This window comes from Papio anubis, unplaced genomic scaffold (assembly GCF_008728515.1).
Source record: "Papio anubis isolate 15944 unplaced genomic scaffold, Panubis1.0 scaffold231, whole genome shotgun sequence".
Taxonomy (NCBI): Eukaryota; Metazoa; Chordata; class Mammalia; order Primates; family Cercopithecidae; genus Papio; species Papio anubis.
The window spans coordinates 24,615-50,867 of NW_022162362.1; the positions used below are offsets into that span (position 1 = coordinate 24,615).

Below are 26,253 nucleotides of genomic sequence, written 5' to 3' on the forward strand. Positions count from 1 at the left end.
CATTTATTCATCCAACAGTTACTTGAGTACCTGTTCTAAAGCTGGTATTGCAGCAGTGAGCAAAAGTATTTCCAAAGGTTTGCTAGTACAAGTAGACTAATGTGGTGGGGTGTGGGTGTATGTGTGTGAAATAGTGTTTCCAAATATGTGGGGTTTGTAATATAGCCAAACATGATTATATTGCACACTAAGCTTATGAAAGGCTTATGTTAAGAATGAAATCATTTTATAAACATCAAAACAATTCATTCACAATGGATAAAAAAGAAGCCTTTCACCTGTAGTGAAATTAACCAAGGCTTGGACTCTCTTCAGCAGGTATGATGTTGGGAAAATTTGTTGAATTCGGGAGAGAAACTCATATCTAGAAAGAGATTATGACCCTAAATAATTGTACTTTTAGCTTTTGTCCAACATGCTTTGCGAAATCGGAGACTTGAGGAAGGCTGTTCTCAAGTATTTTCAGAGAGGTTTTTAGTAGCAGCTGGTATGGAGTCAATTCTGTAAAGAATGTAGGGCTGTGTTATAATGACATTAATAAAATAGCCCCCACCTGCACTGTCAAAATCCATCCTAATCTGGCTGTGGTTTGGTGCCAGGTTGTTGCATTTTTTTTTCCCCCCACTGGTAGTTAAATGACCATGAGAAGAATTTTGGCTTCTGTGACTAGATGGGACTTCCAGGCCATTGGCAGTGATTTCAGAAATCTCCCTTCTTTGGCACCCAGTGGCCTGATCTGGGAAGGTATTATGTCTGGGAAATGCAGATCGGGGACTTCTGCACCTTCCTCTTCCAAAACTGGATTGCCTGCTGTTTCTTGGCCTGGTTTGGTCCTCTGCTTCATATTCTTGCCACCCTACCCTATCCTCAGCAGAAAGTAGTAACTTTAACTGGTTCCACCAAGCAGAAGGAGCCAGTTGTCTTATGCCAGTGTGTGTTGTATTTGGGTTTTATTGTATTTTAAATATTGATGCTGTTACTCTGGGAGCTGAAAAACCATCCACATGTGTGTGGCAGGAATACCAGCTATTTGTCCTTTTCTAACCCTTGATCACATTGGTAGGTACAGTTTTTAGTTCAAGCCATGTTGTTGACTAAGTCTATGTAAGGCTCTTATCTTGAACCGTGTTTCATAAAAGTATTAGTTGTTAAATTATTCTGGATTTGAATAGCATTAAAGGATGGGTTAATTTAAGGGTTATCTTTAACATATTTTATTCTTTAATTGAAACTTGAAATTACAGTTGACCCTTGAACAATGAAGGGGTCGGGAGATCAACCCCCTGTACAGTTAAAAATCCTTGTATAACTTTTGACTCCCCCCAGTCTTAACTACTAGTAGCCCACTGTTAACTGGAAACTTTACTGATAACATAAACATTTGATTAACACATATTTTGTACATTATTTGTATTATATACTGTATTCTTATTACAAAGTAAGCTAGAGAAAAGAAAATGTTAAGAAAATCATAAGGAAGAGAAAATATATTTACTATTCATTACGTGAAAGTGGATCATTATAAAGATCATCCCTTTGAGGAGGCTCGGAGAAGTGCCAAAAGGAGGGGTTGTTCTTGCTGTCTCAAGGCTGGCAGAGGCAGAAGAAAACTCACGTTAGTGTGACCCTATGTTGTTCAGGAGCCAACCATACTGCATTTGTGCATGCAAAAATGAAATCTGAACAAAATTATTAGTACTTTAGTGAAGATTTTCTTGTGTTATCTAGAACTTGTATGAGTTTTGTTTTTTTTTTTTTTTTTAAATCTAATCTGTGTTACAAGTATCATTGTGTATTTATGGAGGAGTGATCTTTTAAAAGATTCCCACAGACAAGGGTCTTTCTAGTTCTGTAAGATTGTTCAGTTAGAAATGATTCACTTTCCAGGGAGTATTTACCCTGCTGCAAAAGAATAGCAGGCTACTAGGTGTAAAATAAATCACACAGAAGCATTTTCTTTTTTCATCTTACAGATTTATTTAGACAAGTAAGATCTTGTTATATTTTAAATGGCACTTACCTGCCTAACACTCTCCAGTGCTTTCTCTCATGCTTAGAATAAAATCCAGACTTTTACCGTGACCTGTGGCCCATATCTGGCTCTGCCTGCTTTCTGATTCTCTCATGAGACTCTATTCTCTCATAAATTGTGGTTCCACTTGGCTTCTTTCTATTCTTATACATCAAGATCCCTCCTGCCTCCTTTGTGCTTATTGATCCTAAAGCTCTTCCCTCAGATCTTCAGCGCTTGGCTCAAATATATCCTCCAGTAAAGGTCCTTTCCTTACCAAGCAACCTAAAGTAGTCACCCTGACGTACTTTTTGTGTTTTGTGATCACGGGTTAGAAAAAGACAAATAGCTGGTATTCCTGCCACACACTTGTAGATTGTTTTTAAGCTCTAAGAATAAAAAGCACATACTTTTTGTGGTTGTTTGGACCTAACAGTTCTGTTTTGTTGTCCTTTTGTATAAACTTTGTTACATTAATTAGCAGAAATTGTCTTGCTTTGTCATTGTTGGTTTGCTCCCTAGGCCATAGACTCTGTTACTAGAGAGACTGGTTTCCAGTCCTCCCTCAAGGTGTTAGTCAAGGTTTTCCAGAGAAACTGAACCAATAGAAGATATGTCTAGAATGAGATTTACTTAAGGAATTGGCTCATGCAATTATGGAGGCTGTAAAGCCCTATGATCTGACTACAAGCTGGAGACCCAGGAAAGCTGGTGGTGTAATTCAGAAGCGTGAGAGGTAAAAAGCTGACTCCAGTCAGCGTATAAGACCTAATAAGCAAGGGCAGATCAACATTCAGCTCAAGCAGTCAGGCAAACAGAGAATGTAACCTTCCTTCACCTCTTTGTTCTGTTCAGGCCCTCAGTAGATGGGATGATACACACATTGATCAGGGCCATCTGCTTTACTCAGTTTACTGATTCAAATGCCATACTGTTTTAGGAAGCCCTCACAGATGTGCCCAGAAATAACGTTTAGCCAGATAGCTGGGCATTCGATGACCCAGTTAACCCATTTATGCCAGAAGTTGCAAATTTTTTTGTGAAAAATCAGACCTTGGCCATGACCTTGAGCAGTAGGATATAAATAACTCCCACAAGCTTAGTGTTCCAATAATGGAACACTAGGCATAAATGGATTGACACATAAAATTAACCATCGCATTCAATTACCTTATTAGATTGTCATAAAGATTAAGTGAGTTAATATATGACAGGCACTTAAAATAGTGTCATGCATGTAGTAGCAATATATGTTACTTGCTATTATTAATGTCATTACTGTTATCATGTTAGTGATTTTGTTCTTTTCATTTCTGTATCCTCATTGCCAAAAATAATATACTTGGAGGTTAGTATGTGCTCACTTAATATTTGTTGAGTGAATTAAAGTGATTTAATAAGTATAAACTTCGTATGTAAAGTAATAGAACCTAAATGTTTCTACTTGTGAAATGTGTATTATGTTGTATTGTATTTTATCACTGAAAACAGAGTTGATTTTGGTAGTGCCCATATTACCTTTGGTTTTTGAAAATGTATACATTTTCCATGATTTTAAAGGTTAAAATAGGAATGTTAGTTGCATTATGTAAGCATATTTTCATATTTGAGAAATAGAAACCATTTTTTGAGAGAAAAATTGGTGTTAATATTTTTAAGTAAGTCTGGGGTAAGCCTATTAGTTTGCAGGTGAACTACTTGCATCTTGAATGAGAGGAGTTTTTATTTTTAAATTTCTTAATTTTCACATTTTTTCCCACAATGAAATATACCCTGAATATTCTCATTCCACACCACATCATATCCTAATTATAGCAGCACTAAAAAGTGTTTTATTGGAATCTAGTCAGACTAAAGATCACCTTTCCCTGTATACAATAAATCACAGTGCTCTTGCTTACATTATACAGATTTTTGTTTTAAGGTATTAAGCTTCTCTTCATTAAATAAACTTTCTTTTTTTCTTTATTTGAATTTCAAGTTTGACTTATCTTTTTCCTCAGATAAGAAACCAGCCAATTATAAATCATACGACTAATTAATCTGAAGTTACTTCTATTCTAAGTGGAAATGTACTTTACTATAGCTCTGTAATACTCTGTAGCCAAAGTACTGTTAATTTTCACCAGATTTCAAGACAGTTTCGTTACTTAGAATCATACCTTTTATATGTGCAGAATGGACATAGGTGAAGGTTGAGTAAGAAGAAAATATGGTTAAAAAGTTGAAGCCATTATTTGACAACACATTAGTGTTCTGACCTTAATATGATAGCTTGATTATCCTAAGTTTGAAGTTTTTTCTTCCATGCTATAGACATCAAGTTAAATAGAAACATGATTGGATCCTAATGTGTTTTTTAAAGATAGTATATATTAACTGTTTTATCTTTTTAAGTTTTATGAACTAATAACTCAAGGCTATTGTAGACATTCTTGAAACAATTTTAAGTATACCCCAGAAATAAACTCAGAAGTAACCAAAATATCAGTTCAGTGGAGAACCATTCTTTAGTTTTTTAAATTGACGAGAACTGTCAAGCATGGTGGCTCATGCCTATAATCCCAGCACTTTAAAGAGGCTAAGGCAGGATGATTGCTTGAGCCCAGGTGTTCAAGAGCAACCAGGGCAGCATAGTGAGACCTCGTCTCTATAAAAATAAAACAAGTTAGCTGCGTGTGGTGGCATGTGCCTGTAGTCCCAGCTGCTCAGGAGGCTGAGGCAGGAGGATCACTTGAGCCCAGGAAGCCAAGAGTGCAGTGAGCCATGATCATGCCACTATACTCTAGCCTGGGTGACAAAGCGAGACCTTGTCCCCCAAAAAATAAAAAATAAAAAAATTTACTAGAACCTAATGAAGCTGAAATTGAAATTGAAAAGCACCAGAAAATACTGACTCTAATTTTTACTCTTGCAGTGATTTTTCTGTTCAGTAGGATGCATTTAAATGGGCATTGATCATAAATGGTTTTCCAAATTTGACTAAGACCCATTGAGTATTTCCACTCATGTTATCTGTTAAGTTAATAAATTTCTATTTAGAGTCAATTAAATTTTAGTGGCTTATGGCCTACCTTTTTATGTTAGAAAGAAATCACTATTTTATTAAAAGCATAAAGCTTTAATCAAGTCACAGAAAACTTGATGTTTAGGTGAGTGTAGTGTTCTAGTTAGCAGACTTTTTATTTCAGTCAACTGTTACCCAAAGGTATTTTTATTTGCCTAAATTCTTTTCTGCAAATTCTTCCTAATATATTAGATCGGTTTCCTGACTTACTCAGTTTACTGATTCAAATGCCAGACTCTTTTAGGAATCCCTCACAGATATGCCCAGAAATAACATTTAGCCAGATATTCCATGACCCCGTTAACCCATTTATGCCAGAAGTTATAAATTTTTTTGTGAAAAATCAGACCTTGGCCATGACCTTGAGTAGTAGGATATAAATAACTATAAACTGTAAGTAGTTTATAGATTGAAACCTTTTTTTGATGGAAGGTTTACTAAGGCATCATTTATAAACAACATAGTTTAAGGTAGTGGTTCTCAACTGGAGGTGATTTTGCCTGGTAGAGGACATTTGTCAATGTCTGGAGTAATTTTTTATTGTCATACCTTGGAATGGGAGAGCTGCTACTGGCATCTAGTGAGTTAAGGCCAGGGATGCTGTTAAACATCCTATATGTCTCGTGCAAGACACTCCCCTTCCTCCAAAGAGTTACCCAGTACAAAATGTCAGTAGTGCTAGGGTTGAGAAACTGGTTTAGAATTAGTAATGATTTGTGCCATCATTGTACATACTAAAATAATATTTATCATAGACACTGAAGATAATTACAGAAGTGCTTTGACTAAAAAAGTCAGAATTTTTTTGAATAAGGTTTTAGCTCTTGAGATGATTGCTTTGAGGAATATATTTCTCTAGACATGTCTAGAATGTTTTTTAAACATTATTTGCTGCTGCTTCTTAGTTATTGCACAAAAGTGTGGACAAGACCCAGGCATAACAGACTCTAGGAGTGATTCAGATGCACTTAATGATCACATCTGTTTCATGAGGTTATGTGTTGTTTCTCTGGTAGCAGTGAAAGAAAATGATTTGCAAGGAATAGAGGAGGCGTTAGTTGAACCACGAACTATGAACTAACTCTCAGTTTGTGCTGCCCACAGTGAAGGCAGATTACTTAAGTTAAAGACAGTATATATTTTGTTATCCTTTCCTTAACTCTAGGATTCTTTCATCGTCCTAAATGTCAACCCAAGCAACGTGGACTTTTTGTTTGCCTTAGCTGATGCTAGCTCCCCTTTTCCCGTAGCCATGAATTTACAGGCATTCTCACAGCCACTTTCTATCTAGATCTCAGTAGTACGTTTTGCCATAGTTTGTGGGTTTTCTCCCTCCAAGTACTTGTTCACACTGTCAGATTATCAGAGTGAATTCCATACTTTAAATTAGGGTAGATGGTGTATGTTGGAAAATGCAGTGTACTTTGGCACTAAAGCCTGGGAGAAAAGCACCACGTATCTGTGCTTGAACTGTTGCTTCTAGTTGACTTAAAGTTAAGTCACGTCTTTAAAAAGTGACTTACTTATAATTTTACAGCATCGTGAATTACAATTTATCCTGGAGTTATTAGCTATACTTTTACATTCACTTTTTTGTTTTTAAAGGTTTTCCTTTGGCTAGAAATGAAGTTCTGGAATACATGTTTTATTGTTACTGTTTTTCCTTGTAGGTCTACTTCCCCAGCAGGACAGCATCATTCTCCTATATCTTCTAGACATCACTCATCTTCCTCACAATCAGGATCATCTATTCAAAGACATTCTCCTTCTCCTCGTCGAAAAAGAACTCCTTCACCATCTTATCAGCGGACACTAACTCCACCTTTACGACGCTCTGCCTCTCCTTATCCTTCACATTCTTTGTCGTCTCCTCAGAGAAAGCAGAGTCCTCCAAGGCATCGCTCTCCAATGCGAGAGAAAGGGAGACATGATCATGAACGAACTTCACAGTCTCATGATCGACGTCATGAAAGGAGGGAAGGTATGTACTTTACTTTGATTTTTTTAATTGAAAAATTGGATATCCAGCTTCATTGTTGTAATAAGAAATGGAGGAGGACTTTGCTATGTTAAGTCTTCTGTAACACACAGACTAGAATTCTTGAGGGCAATAGGAGATGCTTAACCACATGGGAATGTAAGCTATTAGGTATATACAAGTTGGTATTTACAGCTATGCTAAGCTGGTGCTTTCTTTAGTTAAGATGTTCTAGCCGGGCACGGTGGCTCATGCCTGTAATCCCAACAGTTTGGGAGGCCAAGGTGGGCAGATCACGAGGTCAGGAGATCGAGACCATCCTGGCTAATACAGTGAGACCCCGTACCTACTAAAAAATGCAAAAAATTAGCTGGGCATGGTGGCATGCGCCTGTAGTCCCAGCTACTCGGGAGGCTGAGGCAGGAGAATTGCTTGAACCTGGGAGGCAGAGGTTGCATTGAGCTGAGATTGCACCACCCTACTCCAGCCTGGGCAACAGTGCAAGATTCCAGCTCAAAAATAATAATAATAATAAAAGATATTCTGCTGAGTAAGTACTCTCAAGTTCTGGAAATTTTTGGCCATCTGATCCTTAGAGCATCCATTTCAATTGCTGAGTTAATGTCTTTTGAAAACGAAGTGAAGGGAAGAAAAGCAACAAATCAGGGAGCATAGTTGGAAAGCATCAGAAGTGTTTTGATAAAGAGTGAAGGCTGGGGGGAATTGCAGAAGGTCATTGCAAGCCAACTCGTCAAATTTCTAGGTCATAATAAAGAAGTGAGCAAAGTGGTTTTCCTTTCTGTATCCCTGAGAATTAAGTTAACTTTGGATTTGCTACTCCCTATTCAGGCTGAGATTTTATTGTTACCTGGCAATAAAGCCTGTTTAATAGCTCTCATCTCTTTCTTTTTTTTTTTGAGACGGAGTCTCGCTCTGTTGCCCAGGCTGGAGTGCAGTGGCCTGATCTCGGCTCACTGCAAGCTCCGCCTCCCGGGTTCACGCCATTCTCCTGCCTCAGCTTCCTGAGTAGCTGGGACTACAGGTGCCAGCCACCGCGTCCGGCTAATTTTTTGTGTTTTTAGTAGAGACGGGGTTTCACCGTGGTCTCGATCTCCTGACCTTGTGATCCGCCCGTCTCGGCCTCCCAAAGTGCTGGGATTACAGGCGTGAGCCACCGCGCCCGGCTCATCTCTCTCTTTACTTCTTGTCTAAGCTTCTGGTCTTTGTAGATTTTACTTACTAAGTCTGTTTTCTAACTTCTCCTGTGTTCATTTTTTAACATAGTAAGTACTCAGGAAATGCTTACTTGCAACATTTATATTTAATTTGCCTTTTAAGCGCCTCTGTGTGAGTGGAGTACAGCAGTCTCCTATGAAACATGTTGAATTTAGTATTCTCTTCCTATCAACAGTGCAAGCAATAATTAATCGGGTTTTTTTGTTCAAGAAAATGGCGGATGAGAATGATATTCAAGAAAATAAGCAGGGACTGGGGAAAGCACCTATGTGATAGAATTTTTTTTGTGTGTGTATGATTTTGGGACTAGGTCAGCACAGCAGTATTTATGGAACATTGGTAAGATGGGAAAATTCTCTTATGTTGTACCTTTCTATAAATTTTAATAAGATATTTAACAACTAGAGTTGACCAGGAATATAGTACATATTTAATGACTTCTTATTGAATAAAAACTCCCTTAACATTATTAAACATACTAATAAAGGGAAAATAGTAAGCAATTGAGTCTCATAGAAATGCTTGTGTTAAGGGATTCTTCTCGTAACAAACCATAATTGTTTTAAGTTCTTTGTAAGTACTTAAAAAATTGTTCCTCTCTATTTAGATGTCATTTTCTGAAATACGGATAATTTTGGTGGAAGGATAGGGAGGTAGGTAAAGAACAAAATACAGTACCTAGATGTATTTGTAAAGACAGATGGGCACATCATGAGAAAAAGATCTGGCACTAAGTGAACACATTTGCAGGCACAGCTGGTATTGGGGGAGGAGTAGAAGTGAAAGCTATGCACAGAAAGGGATGGAGATATGTCAGATCTTTGCCTCTTGCCTTTGTCCTTAAACGGGATTTGTGGATATGGATATATGGACAAAGGAATTGGTGGGGGAGATAGGTTATTGATGAGGGTCTGAGGGCCTTGTGGTTACAAGATGTTTGGGTCCATGAGAAAGTCTGTGGGCCTAGCCACTAGACAAAGAGAAAAGGAAGTAAACTTATAATGTTTTGGGCATGAGGCTGCTAGAGTTGCCAAAATAGCCTCAGACTAGGGCAATTCCAGAGTATAAGAGCAACTTGTAGAAGAATCTGATAAAAAGGGCAGTATTTATTCTTTGAGGTTCTCTTGTTAATTCTTTGGCTTCATATCAGATTTGTTATAATCAGTTTATGCCCTTTCTAAATATATGTAAAGAGTGGTTTCTAATCTTTCCAAATTATGGGATTGACTAAGCCATTTAAGTTTTGGGTCTCTATTTCTTTATTATAAAATGACATGGTTTTTACAGATAGTCAGTGTCGTTCAGTCCAGCTTTTAAAAAGTGAAAGTATTTTTTTTTTCCTATGAAATGCTTTTTTGTTTGTTCGTTTTAAAGAGAAAAAGTCTCATCTTACTATGTTGCTCAGGCTGAACTCAAATTCCTGGATTCAAGCGATCCTCCTACCTCAGCCTCCCAAGTAGCTGGCACTGTAGGTACATGCCACCACACCCAGCTAGAAAGTGCTCTAAGAAAGCTTTAAAGACTTGCACACATGAGTGTTATACCATTAAACAGTGCAGGAAAAGAGAGTGAATAACAGTATCACTTAACCAGCTAGCTTACTCACCATAGGCTACCCTCAAGTACTTAAGTACATTTGAGGAGGTCACATACGGTCTAGTTTAACCTAGCTTAATAGTTGACAGAAAAGATTCAAGTAACTGAGGTGTCTTTGTATTTAAAAGTGGTTTCTAAAAAGTAAGCCATCAATGATAGGAGATCAACTTAATTGTTTCAGTTGTTTAGGATCTGTAAGTATAGGTAAGTCGGGGCAGAGGAAATTCATGTTCAGAGTTTATCTAATGAAGAACATTGTTATCAAGTGTTAATTATCTTTGGGATTTTAGCTTCTTATTTTTTGCAAAGAACATGAATTGTCATTGTAATAAAATTTTTAAAGTTCTGTATTAAATATGTTGTCTAGTTTCCTGAAACTTTGTAAAGGCAATTACAGTCGATTTCCAAAATTGCATTATAGATACTAGGGGCAAACGAGACAGAGAAAAGGACTCAAGAGAAGAACGAGAGTATGAACAGGATCAGAGCTCTTCTAGAGACCACAGAGATGACAGAGAACCTCGAGATGGTCGGGATCGGAGAGATGCCAGAGATACTAGGGACCGAAGGGAACTAAGAGACTCCAGAGACATTCGGGACTCAAGAGAGATGAGGGATTATAGCAGAGATACCAAAGAGAGCCGTGATCCCAGAGATTCTCGGTCCACTCGTGATGCCCATGACTACAGGGACCGTGAAGGTCGAGATACTCATCGAAAGGAGGATGCATATCCAGAAGAATCCCGGAGTTATGGCCGAAACCATTTGAGAGAAGAAAGTTCTCGTACTGAAATAAGGAATGAGTCCAGAAATGAGTCTCGAAGTGAAATTAGAAATGACCGAATGGGCAGAAGTAGGGGGAGAGTTCCTGAGTTACCTGAAAAGGGTAAGGTTTTTGACTTGTCAATGAACTATATCTTATATAGAAAGTATAACATCTCCTAAGATTTCTAATATGTTGTTTCTTACATTCGTTATCATTTTGTCACAGTAATTTTTAATTAATTGAATTTATAGTATTCCTTATAAATTCCTAATTGGAATTACTAGTTAAAATAGCAGAAGATAAATGGAGCTTGAGCTAGACCCCCCCAATTATATCCAGTCATGCCTGTCATCTTGATTAATGTAGAACACTAAGAAAATAACTATCAGACAAAAAAGTAGAATCACAAGGAAGTTACTTTCTTTTAAATAGGTATAAATATGATAAAATGTTCATTAAATTAAAGTAGAATTAAAGTGGTGGGTTTTCAAAATTGTTGGCATCAGAAATGACTGATTTGTGTATTCTTCAGTATTTGTACTTGCTTCAGACCCTGTCAAACTGCCACATGTCATTATCTTGAGCCATTTTTCTTTTCATAAAAAGTATTTGCCATCACCCAAATGACTTAAATATATTGTAACTATTTCCAAACTGCTGAGACTTAATTATCATGACCTCTCTTTACCTCCACCTGCTTTTCTCCTCTCTCCCCAAACACTGCTGCAGAACTTTGATCACTTTTATTCTTTCCATTGGTCTGTTAGTCAATCCTTGGTCAGTATTTCAGCTTCATATTTGTGTTGAGGGTGCTTTAGCTTCTTTGAGCTGCCTTGTGTTTTCTTGACCCTTTACTTTTTCATATCAATTTTAGAAAACAGTTTTTAATTTCATAAAAAATTGTTGGATTTTTATTTCAAATGCATCAACTTAATTTATAATATTTCCAATATTTGTTACATTTTTTTTCCCTGGGTATCCTCTATTTTTGTTGCCATTATAAATAGTGCTTTTACATTTTGTAAGATAAAAAAATTTTTTAATTATGCATTTACATGGTTCAAAATTTTGAATATATAAAAGGACATATAGTGAAAAGCCTCCCTTGTACCCTGACCACTCTTTTGCCAGCTTTGTAGGTATTCTTCCCAAAAAACATTTTACGCGAGCAAATAAATATCCATTTGATTTCCCCTCTGGATTTACAAAAATAATTTTTAAAAACAGTGGAAAAATCTATGTACTATTTTATATCCTACTGTTTTCAACCAGTAAAAATATCTTTCATGTCTTTCTTTGTGGTAAACAGCTATTTTCTTCTTTTGGCACATGTTATCTATTGTAGAATATACCATAAAGTCAGCAAGTGCTGCATTACTGGGTATTTTGGTTTTCTAATCTTCATCTCTTTCAGACAATGCTTTAGTGAATAACTGTGTACGTATGTCACTAAATGGTGTCTCTTAAAACATTACATTTTCTAATGCTTTGTTGGTACATGGAAATGGTAATTGGCATTTGTATATTAATCTTACATTTAAATGATGTTGCTGTATTTTCTTGATCTAATTAGATTGTCTTAACAAATGTTCCTAGGAACAGACTGATTTGGCTCTTTTCTGATTATTAATTTTCTGTCAGTAACCTGCTGAGCATCTTTATCAATACAGTGTTAAATATAAGTAGAGTGGGCTTTGCTTTGTTTCAGATTTTAAAGGATTGTTGCTGGCATTTTATTACTAAGTATGGTGTTTGTGGATTTTTTGCAGATGTTTTTATTGCGTTAAGGATTAAGTTCTCTCACCCCATTTTAGTTGTCAGAAAATACTCTGTTGAAAGTCAGTTCTTTGGGAAATGTATTTGTTAACTCTTATTTTGTGGCTCAGTGGTCTGTTTTTGTAAGTGTTCTACATATGCTTTCAAGGGAGTTGCATTTGTAATGGTTGAATGCAGAGTGTGTCTCTAAGATAAAGTTTGTTTAACTACACTTTCAAATCTACATGTAATTTTTCTTAGTCTGCTTGTTCTGTCATTACAGAGAGGTGAGTTAAGTCTTCCACTATCATTGTGGAATTTGTAGATTTGTTCATTTCTTCTTATAGTTTGATCATTTTTTTGTTTGAATACTTTGAGGCTTTGCTCTTAGGTACACATAAGATGAGTTATTTATTTCTTTATTCATTATAGAATGACTGTTTATGCCAGGTTCAGGTTGAGCATCCCTAATCTGAAATTCTCCAAAATCTCAAACTTTTTAATGTATTTTCTTTTTTTTCAACTATTGCCACTAGCAACTCTGACAACAGCCATTTTGAGAGCTGACATAACACTCAGAGGAAATGCTTATTAGAGTATTTTGGATTTCCAATGTTTCAGATTAGGGATGCTGAATCAATATAATGCAAATATTCCAAAATCCAAAACACCTGTAGTCCCAAGCATTTCAGATAAAGGGCATTCAGCCTGTATTTTTCTTGAAGATTGTTTTGCTGGCAGCTGTCTTTTGGTTAGTATTTGTTTGATAAATCTTTTTCCATCCTTTCAGGCTTTATTATTATTTTTTTTAATGTAACTCTAAACAACATATAGTTTTAGACACATTAAATCTCCTCATTGTATCTTCTCTCATTCTTAACTTGCAAATTTTTCATCTCTTTATCTGTTTTGCCTCTAGGTCATATTCTCAGGCTTAACTTCTAGTTTACCAGTTTTTTCTTAGCTGCGTCTGATTTGATGGTTAACCCATTCATTCCTAGATGTTATAGGTAGCCTTTTTGTAGTCTTTAAAAATGTTTTACATTTTTTCTTCCTGGTCTTTAATTATTAAAATATTTTTCATATCTATTTTGATTATTAAAATACCCATAGAATCATGCTGTAATTCTTTTAGGTCTCAAAAGCCTGTTACATTTATATTCTTTGTGTTTTTGTTTGTTTTTTAAATCTTGGGGAAGTGCTTTTTGATTCTGACTTTGGGTGGGTTAGTTTGTCATATGTTCTTTTAAGTTTGGAGTGAACTCATCTTTGTCAAGATTGATTTGTGGTAATTCTATGAGGTTAAGGGCAGGGCCCTCAGAGTTTCTGTCTGTTTTTGCCAGATATTCCTAAATTATCACAGCCCCAGTACTGCTTCTTTCTCTACTCCTAACCCTCCCTGCTCAAAAAAAGGTTTTGTTTTGTTTTGTTTTGTTTTTTAATTTCATTTTGTTTTGAAGTAATTAGGAATTCACAGGAGATTGCAAATAAATGTACAGGGAAACTTTGTTTATCCTTCTCCCAACTTCTCCAGTGTTAACATCTAACGTCCTACCTGTAGTGTAGTATCAAAACCAAACAACTGACATTGGTACAATCCATAGAGTTTATTCAGATTTTACCAGTATACATGCACTTGGGTGTGTGTCTGTATGTAGCTTTATGCAGTTTTATCATATGTGTAGCCCATTTCCATAGTCAAGATACTCATCTGTAACATCCTAAGATTGCCTTTTATTACCCCCTTATAGCCACAACTCTCGCCTGGCCCCCGGCCCCAACCCCTGGCAGCCTCTTACGTGTCCTTTATCCTGTAATTGTCTCATAAATGGAATAATGCTCTATGTATCCTGTTGAGATTGGCTTTTTCACGCAGCATAATTTTTTCTTGGGGTTCATCCAAGTTGTTGCATATATCAGTCATTTATTTTTATTGCCGAATAGTATTCCATGGCATGCATGTGCCACAGTTTGTTTAATTGTTCACCCATTGAAAGACATTAGTGTACTTTGCAGGTTTTGGCTGTTATGAACAAAGCCACTGTGAATGTCTGTTTCCCACATCTGTTAATGAAAATTTTCACATACAATTTAATGTCATTAACCTTGGTGTTCTATGTTGGAATGTTTTCACTGTAAACTGTATTTAAGCAATAATATATACCCATTTTTTTCATTATTTTCATATGTCTGTGAATTAGATATGAAGAAATAGTTTTTTTTTTGGCGGGGGGACAGGTTAACTTTAATGAATCTTATAATTTTATGATTTTATCGTATGACTTTTATATAGATAGAGAAAACTGGAACTTTGTCTACTCAGGTCAGTCATTGGACACCTTGGTTGTTCTGATTCATTGCTTGATACTCTTTTCAGGAGGGATTACCACACTTTGGAATATTAAATATATATATTAGTGGTTTTTAGGAGGAAAGATTGTGACTGATGAAATTTGTTGAATAAAGTGTATGGGGTAAACATTTGTGTGACTGTCCTTTGTTTAGGAAGTCGAAGCTCAAGAGGTTCTCAAATTGATAGTCACAGTAGTAATAGCAACTATCATGACAGCTGGGAAACTCGAAGTAGCTATCCTGAAAGAGACCGATATCCTGAAAGAGACAACAGAGATCAAGCAAGGGATTCTTCCTTTGAGAGAAGACATGGAGAGCGAGACCGTCGCGACAACAGAGAGAGAGGTTTGTCAAACAATTTTATTAAATAGTGAACAATATCAATTGGGTGAATTGTTTTTTAAAACAGTTACCAATTTACTATTTAATGTAAAATATATTTTAAGGCTTGTGCTTGATGACACACTTGAAACTATTATATATACTCATATAATCTTTGTTCACATGGTTTGGGAGGGATTATGTCAATAGCTAGTGGCCAGTACCTACTGGCAACAAAGTGCAAAAACTTGGGTGCCCTGCTGTGTGTCTCTCATCTTAACCAAATAGCTTACAAACCTTTAAAGAATGTAGATGGTTGGGTTCCATTCCAGGCAATTCTGATTCAAGAAATACCTAAACTTCACATCTGAGTATCCTGGCTACTCACTCATTCGCTGTGATCAATAGAATTTTATAAGGACTTTCAGAGAGGAGCAATAAAAAAATTAAAAAAAAAAACACCAATGATAGGGCTAGGGATTGTTTAGAGAAATATTTTATTTGTATTCTATCCTGAGAAGATATGGTATTTGCTTTAGCTAATTTTGCGTTCTTATATGTCTTAAGCCAAAACTTTTTCTGTTCATCTATCAGATGATCTGTTAAATCAATTTTGAAGCAAGATTAGGAAGCACTTTTAAGAAGGATGTAAATACCTTCTTTGGCAAGCTTTTGTTTCTGTACTTACTCGGGCCTTTAAACATTAAAAATTTTATGAAGGTCTTACTAACCTTGGCTGAAGTAAGGTTCACTATAATGCCTAGATTAATATAGCATGAAACTTGATGGCCCAGAGAATTGAATATTGATACTTTACTATGGGCTGAATCAAAGAGGTAATATTATATCTTGATTGGTTAGTAGTGGAAGAATAATAAAGTTTCTAAGGCATCGTCTACTTTTGGGAGCATAGATAGGATCAGAAGTAGGAGAATTGATTGGGTTGAGTTTGTATGGTAAGCCTAATGCATTTTGGTTAAAAGATATGTAGAATTTCCTTAGTTACAGATAGGGCTGGAGTTTCTGTGTTCTGTTTTGATATCTGAAATTATTTCTTCCCTAGGACTTTTAGAACTGGTGATGCTTTTTTTAAAATCTCTTTTTTCCTTTTTTTCTATTTTCATATCCTTGCTCAGATTTTTCTCATCTCATGCCTGAATTCAGTAGTACCATTTGGTTTCAATCTTATGGTTAGTTCAACCACATGTATTGATCTTCTGCTAGGTGCCAAGAACTCTGATAATTGCTTTACATTTATTCCGACTTAATCTTTACAATATCCTTGTAAGTGTAGGTATGATAAAATAATTCATGTTTTCAGAGTTTTGGGGATTAGATCTAAGAGTAGTAAGATTACAATATTATAGAGAAGTAGGTTCCAGAGCTGGAATTCAAACTCAGGTCTTCTGAGTTCAGTTCTCTATTTTAATTTTACTGTAACTACTTCAATAATTATCAGATGTATGATTGAAATAAAAAAATATTTTGGAGGCTAATGAATATTTTACAAATATTTGTTGAGTACCCATGTTAGGCACTTTGCTAGGCACTTGAGGTACAATAATTCTTATCCTTGTAGAATTTAATGGGGAGAGGGAAGAACTCCCCACCCAAAAAAGCAAAGTAGGATAAATGCTACTACTCTATATAAAAGTTCTGTGAGAAGACAAAGGAGCAAACTCAATTCTGAGCAATTCCAAGAAAGCTGCCTAAAGAAGTGACATCTGAATTAGGGCCTGAAGGATAAAAGGAAGCTATAGAAGGAGCACTTTACAGGGAGAGGGTGCAGCATGTATAGACACCAGGACTGAAAGAAACATGTGCTTCGGAGTAGTAAGGAATTATGTTACAACATTGGAGTCAGAGTATGCTATAATTGGCAAGGTAGAAAAGAAGCCAGAGAAAAGGACTGATGAAAGACTATAGGCCAGGTAGTAAATGACCTAAGTTTAGCCTAGTCAGGCTAAAAATTTGATTTTAATTGCCTTTCACTGCCTACAAGATAACTGCTTTTAAGCAGTTGGAAGAAATAATTTTCATCAAAAACATATTAAGGATGTTGGGAAAGATTGAAAACAAGGATACCAATTAGTTAAACTGTTGATGACATAGGCATCTAAGAAGACCTGATCAAGGTCTGAGTTAATAACTATATCTGTGGGGACAGAGAAAGGAACAAAGAAATATTTTAGAAGTGAAGTTGATGGTACTTGGATATGATGAGACTTAGACAACTCAGAGATTATCAGCTTTAATGAATTGGTATGTCGTTTATTAAAATAAGGAAATGTGTAAGTAGAAGCACATCTTTGAATAACACATTTTGGGGGAAAGATAGGGGGAGATAGTTTAGACATATTAAAGTGATGTTCTTATATTCTTTGCATTTTCCTTTGAAGAAAGCATTGATATTTTGGTTGGGAAAATAAAATTATATCTCTCATAAAAGCATGTCTGAATAGTCTATTTGCTGATATTGCTGTAATTAGAAATTTAAAGTATGATTTGCTATAAGTTATGGTATTGAATTTGTTTCAGGTTATCTTGTAATGATTATGATGTTGGTATGACTCCTTCAAACTAGGAATTCAGACAATACAAAAGATGGGTAGATAGCATTCTAGGAATCCAAAGTATGATACAGAAGAACTACTTTCAGTTGGTTTCATCAAAAGTAAAAGCGTTTAAGAAAACTGACTTCTAATGCATCTACCATCTCTGTGACATTGGGAAGACAACTCTGGACCATAATTTCTGTTTTTAAATAGAAAGGGGGAGAAGCGACTGTGTAGGATTTCATTTTGATTTTGCTTTAAAATGCTATGATCGTTTGTATCTGGGTCTATAACCTCTAAAATAGTAAAGATAGGTAGAACTTGTCTTTTTAATCAGTGATTAGGAAGGGAAATCCAAAATACCATATTGAACCCTTCCTAGAAACATCCTAAAATTATTCTGCTTAATGAGTTGATGTTAAATGTTCCACTTACCAACCTGTTGGCCGTATTATAATATGATCTTTATCGAACAACCAGTAGATATATAGTATGTAAATGGAAACCTCACAGTAACCTAGATCAGACTACAGTAGTTGCTTTGAAAAATGGCTATCTCTTTGAAAAAGTTCATGCCATCCTCGTATACGTTTTTTTATCCCAGACTAATTTTCTGCTCAACGGGGTATTTGGGCAGCATGCATTCATTTACTCTGTTTATGTGATTTGTGTGTACATGGAAAAAATTTAAATAAAATGTGATGAGGTTATCAGTTAACATTTTAAGAAAACAGCTCTTCATCTGAGTAGTCATTTATATAATTAAGTAAAGCTTCTAATTTATTAGTAATTGGTTATTAATTACAAATATATATCACTAATATGAAATACTTTTTACATTTATTTCAAGATTGCTAGACATCAGTACCCTTAATATTACAGTTCATGATAAGAGATTAATATTGCAGCAACAAATTCTGACATATGTTTTGTTCACTATATTTTCCTCACATAATAGCTGCACTTTGATTTGTATATATTTTGGCCTGAAATTAGAGGTGTGACTTACGAGGGAAATTTTTTTTTTCCTTCAGCTCCTATGTTCTACACCTCCTGCTGCCCCTATCCTTTGCCACCAGTGTTCTCAGGTCCTGCTGGGGGGACAGAGAAGATCAGAGGTGAAGGGTAGAGATGGCAGAAAGTGGGGTTGGAGCAGTGGGCTGGAGGTAGGGTAGGGAGCATGCAGAGAAAGATCAAAGGTGGATCAGTGGGAGTGGGGAAGGGGGTTGACGGGGAGCAGGAAACATGGTAGTTAGAGGGCAAATAAAAATTATCTTTAAAAAATTTAAGGTCTAGGGGTGATTGTTACTTGGATATTCAGTTAAAATTAAATATGCTACTTGGTTTGTAATTTGTTGCCAGTGTGACCCTATACACAGATAAAATTTAAGATTTACCATGCTGTCTTACCAATAGGTTATCTGTCAAATTAATCACTGACAAAACTTGATTTTCATTGTAGATCAAAGACCAAGCTCACCAATTCGACATCAGGGAAGGAATGACGAGCTTGAGCGTGATGAAAGAAGAGAGGAACGAAGAGTAGACAGAGTGGATGATAGAAGAGATGAAAGGGCTAGGGAGAGAGATCGGGAACGAGAACGAGACAGGGAGCGGGAGAGAGAGAGGGAACGTGAACGGGATCGGGAAAGAGAAAAAGAGAGAGAACTAGAAAGAGAGCGTGCTAGGGAACGAGAGAGAGAAAGAGAAAAAGAGAGAGATCGTGAAAGGGATAGAGACCGAGACCACGATCGAGAGCGGGAAAGAGAGAGGGAGCGAGACAGGGAAAAAGAACGGGAACGAGAAAGAGAAGAAAGAGAGAGGGAAAGAGAGCGAGAACGGGAGAGAGAGCGAGAGCGAGAACGGGAACGAGAAAGAGCGAGAGAAAGGGATAAAGAACGAGAACGCCAGAGGGATTGGGAAGACAAAGACAAAGGACGAGATGACCGCAGAGAAAAGCGAGAAGAGATCCGAGAAGATAGGAATCCAAGAGATGGACATGATGAAAGAAAATCAAAGTAAGAATAATTATCAGTCAGTTATTATATGTATCTGGTGTTTATTTACCCAGCACTTTTTGGGAGGCCAAGGCGGGCAGATTCCTTGAGGCCAGGAGTGGGCAACATGGCAAACTCCATCTCTACAGAAAATACAAAAAGTAGCCGGACATGGTGGCGCATGCCTGTAGTCCTAGCCACTTGGGAGGCTGAGATGGGAGGATTGTTTGAGCCTGAGAGGCAGAGGTTGCAGTGAGCCAAGGTTATGTCGTTGCACTCCAGCCTGGGTGGAGACCTTGTCTCCAAAAAAAACCAGTTTTTTCAGTTGTCTGGAAAAAGCAATTTTTAAATTAAGACAGGAATCAGTGAACTTGTATCCCATCACATCACCTAGACTAGTCACCAAGGGATATCACCTGTGCCATTCTGATGATCCTTCATGAATTTTATGTGCTTGTAATTATGGAGTCACTACCCCCAGGCTGCAGGAAGCATTGACAATGTTTTAGAACTGAGGGAATCCTTGTAATCACTGCATGGTTCGAAGATGAGAGAAAAGGAAGTGTCTTCTCGTGCTGTGGAGTAGTTCTTTGGGGTCAAAAGATGTGTTCTTGGCATCTCATATATCGAGGTCATTCCCCCCCGCTCACCCCCTTTTAACCAAAAAAGAGCTTATTTGCTCAAATATCTAGGAAGTTGGAGATTAGCTTTTGCTTGTTCTGATGTGGCTATATCCAGATTCTCAAACAAAGCATTAGCAGTTTCCGTCTCTCCAGTTTCCCTCTGTATTAATTTCAGTCTCAGAAAGGTTTTCTCCAAATGATGGCTAAGATGGCCCCAGAGTTGTCCCTGTCAGCTTTGCAGTCCTCTCTGTGTTGGGGCTCTCATTAGTTGATGGGGAGACAGTAATTGACTAAGCTGATCACAGTGTTCATGAGAATTCTAGACTCTGATTGGTCAATTTTGAAGTTCTATGGGTACAAAACAAAATTTAGTAGAATTAACTGCTTTTTTGCCTCCAACTGGGATAAACACTGGTTTACCTTGCCAAAACATACTGAGAAAATAATTTACGTATCTTCAGTTTTCTTGCTCCTACCTCCAGCTCGTTTGCCACAGGGTGAATACAGGCTCCCTACTTCAGGCTTTTTTCATCCTCCCTATTGTGGGTTATGGTTAGGGCCAAACAACACAGCACAGAAGTAGAACCTTCTTCCCTTAGGTCTTGGCTACTCTTTAATTTGCAGCCATGGTTTTCTGTAGTACACCCCCTGGATTACTTTCCTGCTTCCCTGTCCTTATATTTTGAACAATCTTACCTGAACATAAACTTCAGAGATATCTTTTTTAACACATGGAGGCACAGGTACATATTCCTGCCCTCCCTATCCCCCACTTTTCTGACCTCTTTATTTTCTAAGATTAAAATTCTGAAATCTTTGTTATTTATCTTTTATTCAGTCCTATGTTTTCATTAATACAGATTGAGCATCCCAAATCCAAAAATTCAGAATTTGAAATGCTCTAAAATCTAGTGCTTTTTAAGCGCTGACATGACACTCAGAGGAAATGCTCATTGGAACATTTCAGATTTTCAGATAAAGGATGCACAACCAGTAAGTACAATGCAAATATTCAAAACCCAAAGCATTTCATGGATAAGGGATACTCAAACTGTATTTTTTTCATGCTTCTGATATCTGCTTATAATAGCAAAGGTTTTTCTGGTTTTTCATGGTTAGACAATCTAAGAGTTGACAATGACCCCAGAAATTTAGAAGTTGAATAACTCTATAAGAGAAACTATGTGAGATTAATATCTTAATCTTTCATTAACTGTATTGTCATCTCAGTAGTTCAGTTTATCCAGCACTTTTTTTAACTGCTGTTATGTAGAAGGTTTGCCAAATTGCCGTATTTTATTTTACTCTAATTGTGTTTATTTAGGTATTTCCTTGAAATAACTTTTTCTCATGTTTTAAATTTTCACTTTATTCCAGCCTATCAGTTATCTCTTGGTGTGTAACACATCACCACATAAGTTAGTAGCTTAAAACAACAACCATTTATTTGCTCATGATTCTGTGGATTGGCAGTTTTTCTTGGGCTCAACAGAGTGGTTGTTCTGGTCTCACTTGGAGTAACTCATGTATCAACATTCCATCTGACAATGCAGCTGGGCCTGGAGGCCCAGGATTGTCTCATGTGTCTGGCAAATAGGACATCTTGTTTCTCCTTCACTTGACCCCCTGAACTTCAATAGTCTAAACTCTGCTTTGCATGTGATGGTAGAAACATAGCAAGAGGGCAGAAGCTGAAGCGGCAAGGCCTCCTGAATCCTCTTCACATCTGCACAGTGTCACTTTCACCCCATTCTCTTGTCATAGCATGTCATTAGATATGAAAAATGGGGAAATAGGCCAGTTATTGATGGGAGAAGAGCTTTGGATAAAGTAGTACACAAGCTTGGGCCTGTGAATTGTCATATTACACCTGGGGCCTTCTCCACATGGTTGCTCATCTATATAAAGGAGCTGTCTAGGATATACATGTGTTGCAATGTTTTTGTTTTATTTTTATTTCAATAGTTTTTGGGGTACAAGAGGTTTTTGGTTACCTGGATGAATTCTGAGATTTTAGTGCACCTTTCACCTGAGTAGTGTACATTGTACCAAACATGTATGTTTTTGTCCCTCACTCTCCTCCCACCCTCCCCGTTCTGAGTCTCCAAAACCCATTATATCACTCTGTATGCCTTTGCATACTCATAGCTTAGCTCTCACTTACAAGTGAGAGCAAGTTGCTGCAAAAGACATTATTTTGTTTTGGTTTTTTTTAAGAAAACAAAATGGCTAAGTAATACTCCATTTTTTTATGGCTTTTTATGGCTAAGTAATATTCCATGGTTTCATGGTGTATATATACCACATTTTCTCTATCCACTCATTGGCCAATGGGCACTTAGGTTGGTTCTATATCTTTGCAGTTGTGAATTTTGCTGCTATAAACATACATGTGCATGTGTTTTTTTCATAGGATGACTTCTTGTCCTTTGGGTAGATACCCAATAGTGGGATTGCTGGATCAAACATCTCCTTTTAGTTCTCTAAGGAATCTCTATACTGTTTTTCATAGAGGTTGTACTTACTTACATTTCCACCAGCAGTGAATAAGCATTCCCTTTTCATCATGTCTATGCTAACATTTACTGTTGTGTTTTACTTTTTAATGGCCATTTTTGTAGAAGTAAGGTAGCATCTCATTGTGGTTTTAATTTGTATTTCCCTGGATGAGTGATTTTGAGCGTTTTTTTCATATGTTTGTTGGCTGTTTGTATGTCTTCTTTGAGAAATGTCTATTTATGTCCTTTGTCCACTTTTTGATGGGATTGTTTATGTTTTTCTTGCTGATTTGTTTGACTTTCTGATAGATTCTGGATACTAGTCCTTTATTGAATGCATAGTTTGCAAGTATTTTCTCCCATTCTATGGGTTTTCTTTGTTATTTATTTTGCTGTGCAGAAGCTTTTTAGTTTAATTAGGTTCCATTTATTTCTTTTTGGTTTCATTGCATTTGCTTTTAGAATCTTGGTCATGAAGTCTTTGCCTAGGCCATTGTCCAAAAGAGTTTTCCCAGTGTTAATTTCTAGAATTTTAATGGTTTCAGGTCTTAGATTTAAGTCTTTGATCCATCTTGAGCTGATTTTTGTTTGAGGTGAGAGAGATCCAGTTTCATTCTTTTACATGTGACTTGCCAGTTTTCCCACCACCATTTAGTAAATAGGGTGTCCTTTCCCCATTACGTCTTGTATGGTTTGTTGAAGATCATTTGGCTTTATTTCTGAGTTTTCTATTCTGTTCCATTGGTCCGTGTATACAGTATGTTTCTTAACTTTCGACCATAGTATTTATAAACAAACAATATTAATGAAAAAACAGGTAGTCAAATTTTGATGAAAATGGCAGAAAACACTAGAATAAGTACCCAAGAGATATAAAACGCTACTCGTTTAAAGCTCAACTAAGAAGGGAAAAGGAACTGATTTTACAGTATACCCACAACGTATCTGGCTCTGGGTTTATGACATAACTAATTTATTCCTCACTGCAGTTTTATGAGATGGACTCTCATTTCCCACCCCCGCAGCCCCACCCCCCCATTTTCAGATGAGGAAACTAAAGTTCAGTGACTTCAAGGAACCTTCTAAAGGCTGCATAATAACTAATGTAGTTGTAAATTGAACTCATAGCTTTTTTACTTCAAAGCCAATATTAGGTTTTCTCATTCAGCTCTGCAGCGTAAGGCATTTTTATATCATAAGAATGCAAAATTGCTGAATGTTTGTATTAGAGGGTACATTAATATATTGATTTCTGTGCTGCATGTTACCGCCTTGCAGTATTTAAATCTGGCAATTTTCACTTGAGTATTCTACATGTATAATGAAGAAGAAGAAATGTCGTGTATTTTAAGTTCACAATTCTTAGCAAATGAAGTAAAGAATTTTTATTAAAGGCACTGAATATCCTTTGTATGATACACCTCTGGCAATATTGCTTTTCTACAATTATATGTTCCAGTTATAGTAAAGAGATACTAGTAAAAACAAAGAAATCTCTTTTTGCCCCCTAGAATTTTATAAGTTGTGTTTGCTTGCCCAATTTAGGAAGCGCTATAGAAATGAAGGGAGTCCCAGCCCTAGACAGTCCCCGAAGCGCCGGCGTGAACATTCTCCGGACAGTGATGCCTACAACAGTGGAGATGATAAAAGTAAGCAGACTCTGTTTTCTGTCTCTCTATATTCATATTCGTTTGAAACCATGAAACCATCCTTTCATACTAGTAGGAACTGATGAATTAAGATTTTTAAAAAGTTGTCTTGCTTTGCTGTCTCTAAATATCTCCTTTTGTGACTAAAGTGTGTGTTAGGGTACTGTCATTTTCTACTGTTTATAGTAAAGCCATATTTTTATTTTGGCTAAAATTATTGTCATTTTAAAAGTTTTAAAATGATCTTGATCTCTTGACCTCGTGATCCACCTGCCTCAGCCTCCCAAAGTCCTAGGATTATAGGTGTGAGGAGAGATTGGCTTATTATAATTTATCTGTACCATGCAGTGGTTATTAACCTGGTGAGAGTGTGATTGCTTTTATCTTTTATATAGATGAAAAGCACAGACTCTTGAGCCAAGTTGTACGACCTCAAGAATCTCGTTCTCTTAGTCCCTCGCACCTCTCAGAAGACAGACAGGGTAGATGGAAAGAGGAAGATCGTAAACCAGAAAGGAAAGAGAGTTCAAGGCGCTATGAAGAACAGGAACTCAAGGAGAAAGTTTCTTCTGTAGATAAACAGACAGAAATCCTGGAAAGCTCAAGAATGCGTGCACAGGACATTATAGGACACCACCAGTCTGAAGATCGAGAGACATCTGATCGAGCTCATGATGAAAACAAGAAGAAAGCAAAAATTCAAAAGAAACCAATTAAGAAAAAGAAAGATGATGATATTGGAATAGAGAGGGTTAACATAGAGACAACGTCTGAAGATGGTCAAGTATTTTCACCGAAAAAAGGACAGAAAAAGAAAAGCATTGAAAAAAAACGTAAAAAATCCAAAGGTGATTCTGATATTTCTGATGAAGAAGCAGCCCAGCAAAGTAAGAAGAAAAGAGGCCCACGGACTCCCCCTATAACAACTAAAGAGGAATTGGTTGAAATGTGCAATGGTAAGAATGGTATTCTAGAGGACTCCCAGAAAAAAGAAGATACAGCATTCAGTGACTGGTCTGATGAGGATGTGCCTGACCGTACAGAGGTGACAGAAGCAGAGCATAGTGCCACCGCCCCTACTCCTGGTAGTACCCCTTCTCCTCTATCTTCTCTTCTTCCTCCTCCACCGCCTGTGGCTACTGCCACTGCTACAACTGCGCCTGCAACTCTTGCTTCCACTACTGCTGCTGCCACCACCTCTTTCAGCACATCTTCCATCACCATTTCCACCTCTGCCACCCCCACCAGTACCACCAATAATACTTTTGCCAATGAAGACTCACACAGAAAATGCCACAGAACACGAATGGAAAAAGTAGAGACACCTCATGTGACTATAGAAGATGCACCACATCGCAAACCTGTGGATCAAAAGAGGAGCAGCAGCCTTGGGAGCAATCGAAGTAACCGTAGTCATACATCTGGTCGTCTTCGCTCCCCATCCAATGATTCTGCCCATCGAAGTGGAGATGACCAAAGTGGTCGAAAGAGAGTACTGCACAGTGGCTCAAGAGATAGAGAAAAAACAAAAAGCCTGGATATCACAGGAGAGAGAAAATCTAGGATTGATCAGTTAAAGCGTGGAGAACCCAGTCGAAGTACTTCTTCAGGTAATAAAATTGAATTATGATCTAGTCACTGTTTCATAGGTTAGTATATTTTATACGTATTTTAATTCTAAAGTAATGCTAAATTGGTTACTTTACATGTTGCCTTAAATTTTATGGAACTTTTTAAAGAAAAGCTTAGCTGCCCCATCGAAATGTTACCTGTTATCACATTAATACCAACATTATAATAGAAATACATACAATAGTGTTAATCAGTTTAGTATCAGAATTTTAGTAGT

General features: G+C 36.8%; 1 protein-coding gene across 6 annotated transcripts in view; it reads left to right on the forward strand.

Annotated features, from left to right (window-relative positions):
- LOC116268493 (zinc finger CCCH domain-containing protein 13-like) overlaps positions 1–26,253 on the forward strand; it is a 62,461-nt gene that overhangs the window by 23,404 nt on the left and 12,804 nt on the right. For 3 of the 6 annotated variants that reach the window (XM_031661713.1, XM_031661712.1, XM_031661717.1), the window contains exons 5-11: positions 6,749–7,059; positions 10,310–10,774; positions 14,915–15,106; positions 18,672–18,755; positions 19,100–19,655; positions 24,301–24,404; positions 24,800–26,014. In XM_031661713.1, the coding sequence (XP_031517573.1) occupies positions 6,749–7,059; positions 10,310–10,774; positions 14,915–15,106; positions 18,672–18,755; positions 19,100–19,655; positions 24,301–24,404; positions 24,800–26,014 (2,927 nt within the window). The remainder of the gene's footprint in view (positions 1–6,748; positions 7,060–10,309; positions 10,775–14,914; positions 15,107–18,671; positions 18,756–19,099; positions 19,656–24,300; positions 24,405–24,799; positions 26,015–26,253) is intronic. The other 3 variants (XM_031661716.1, XM_031661715.1, XM_031661714.1) reach the window with 2 other exon arrangements.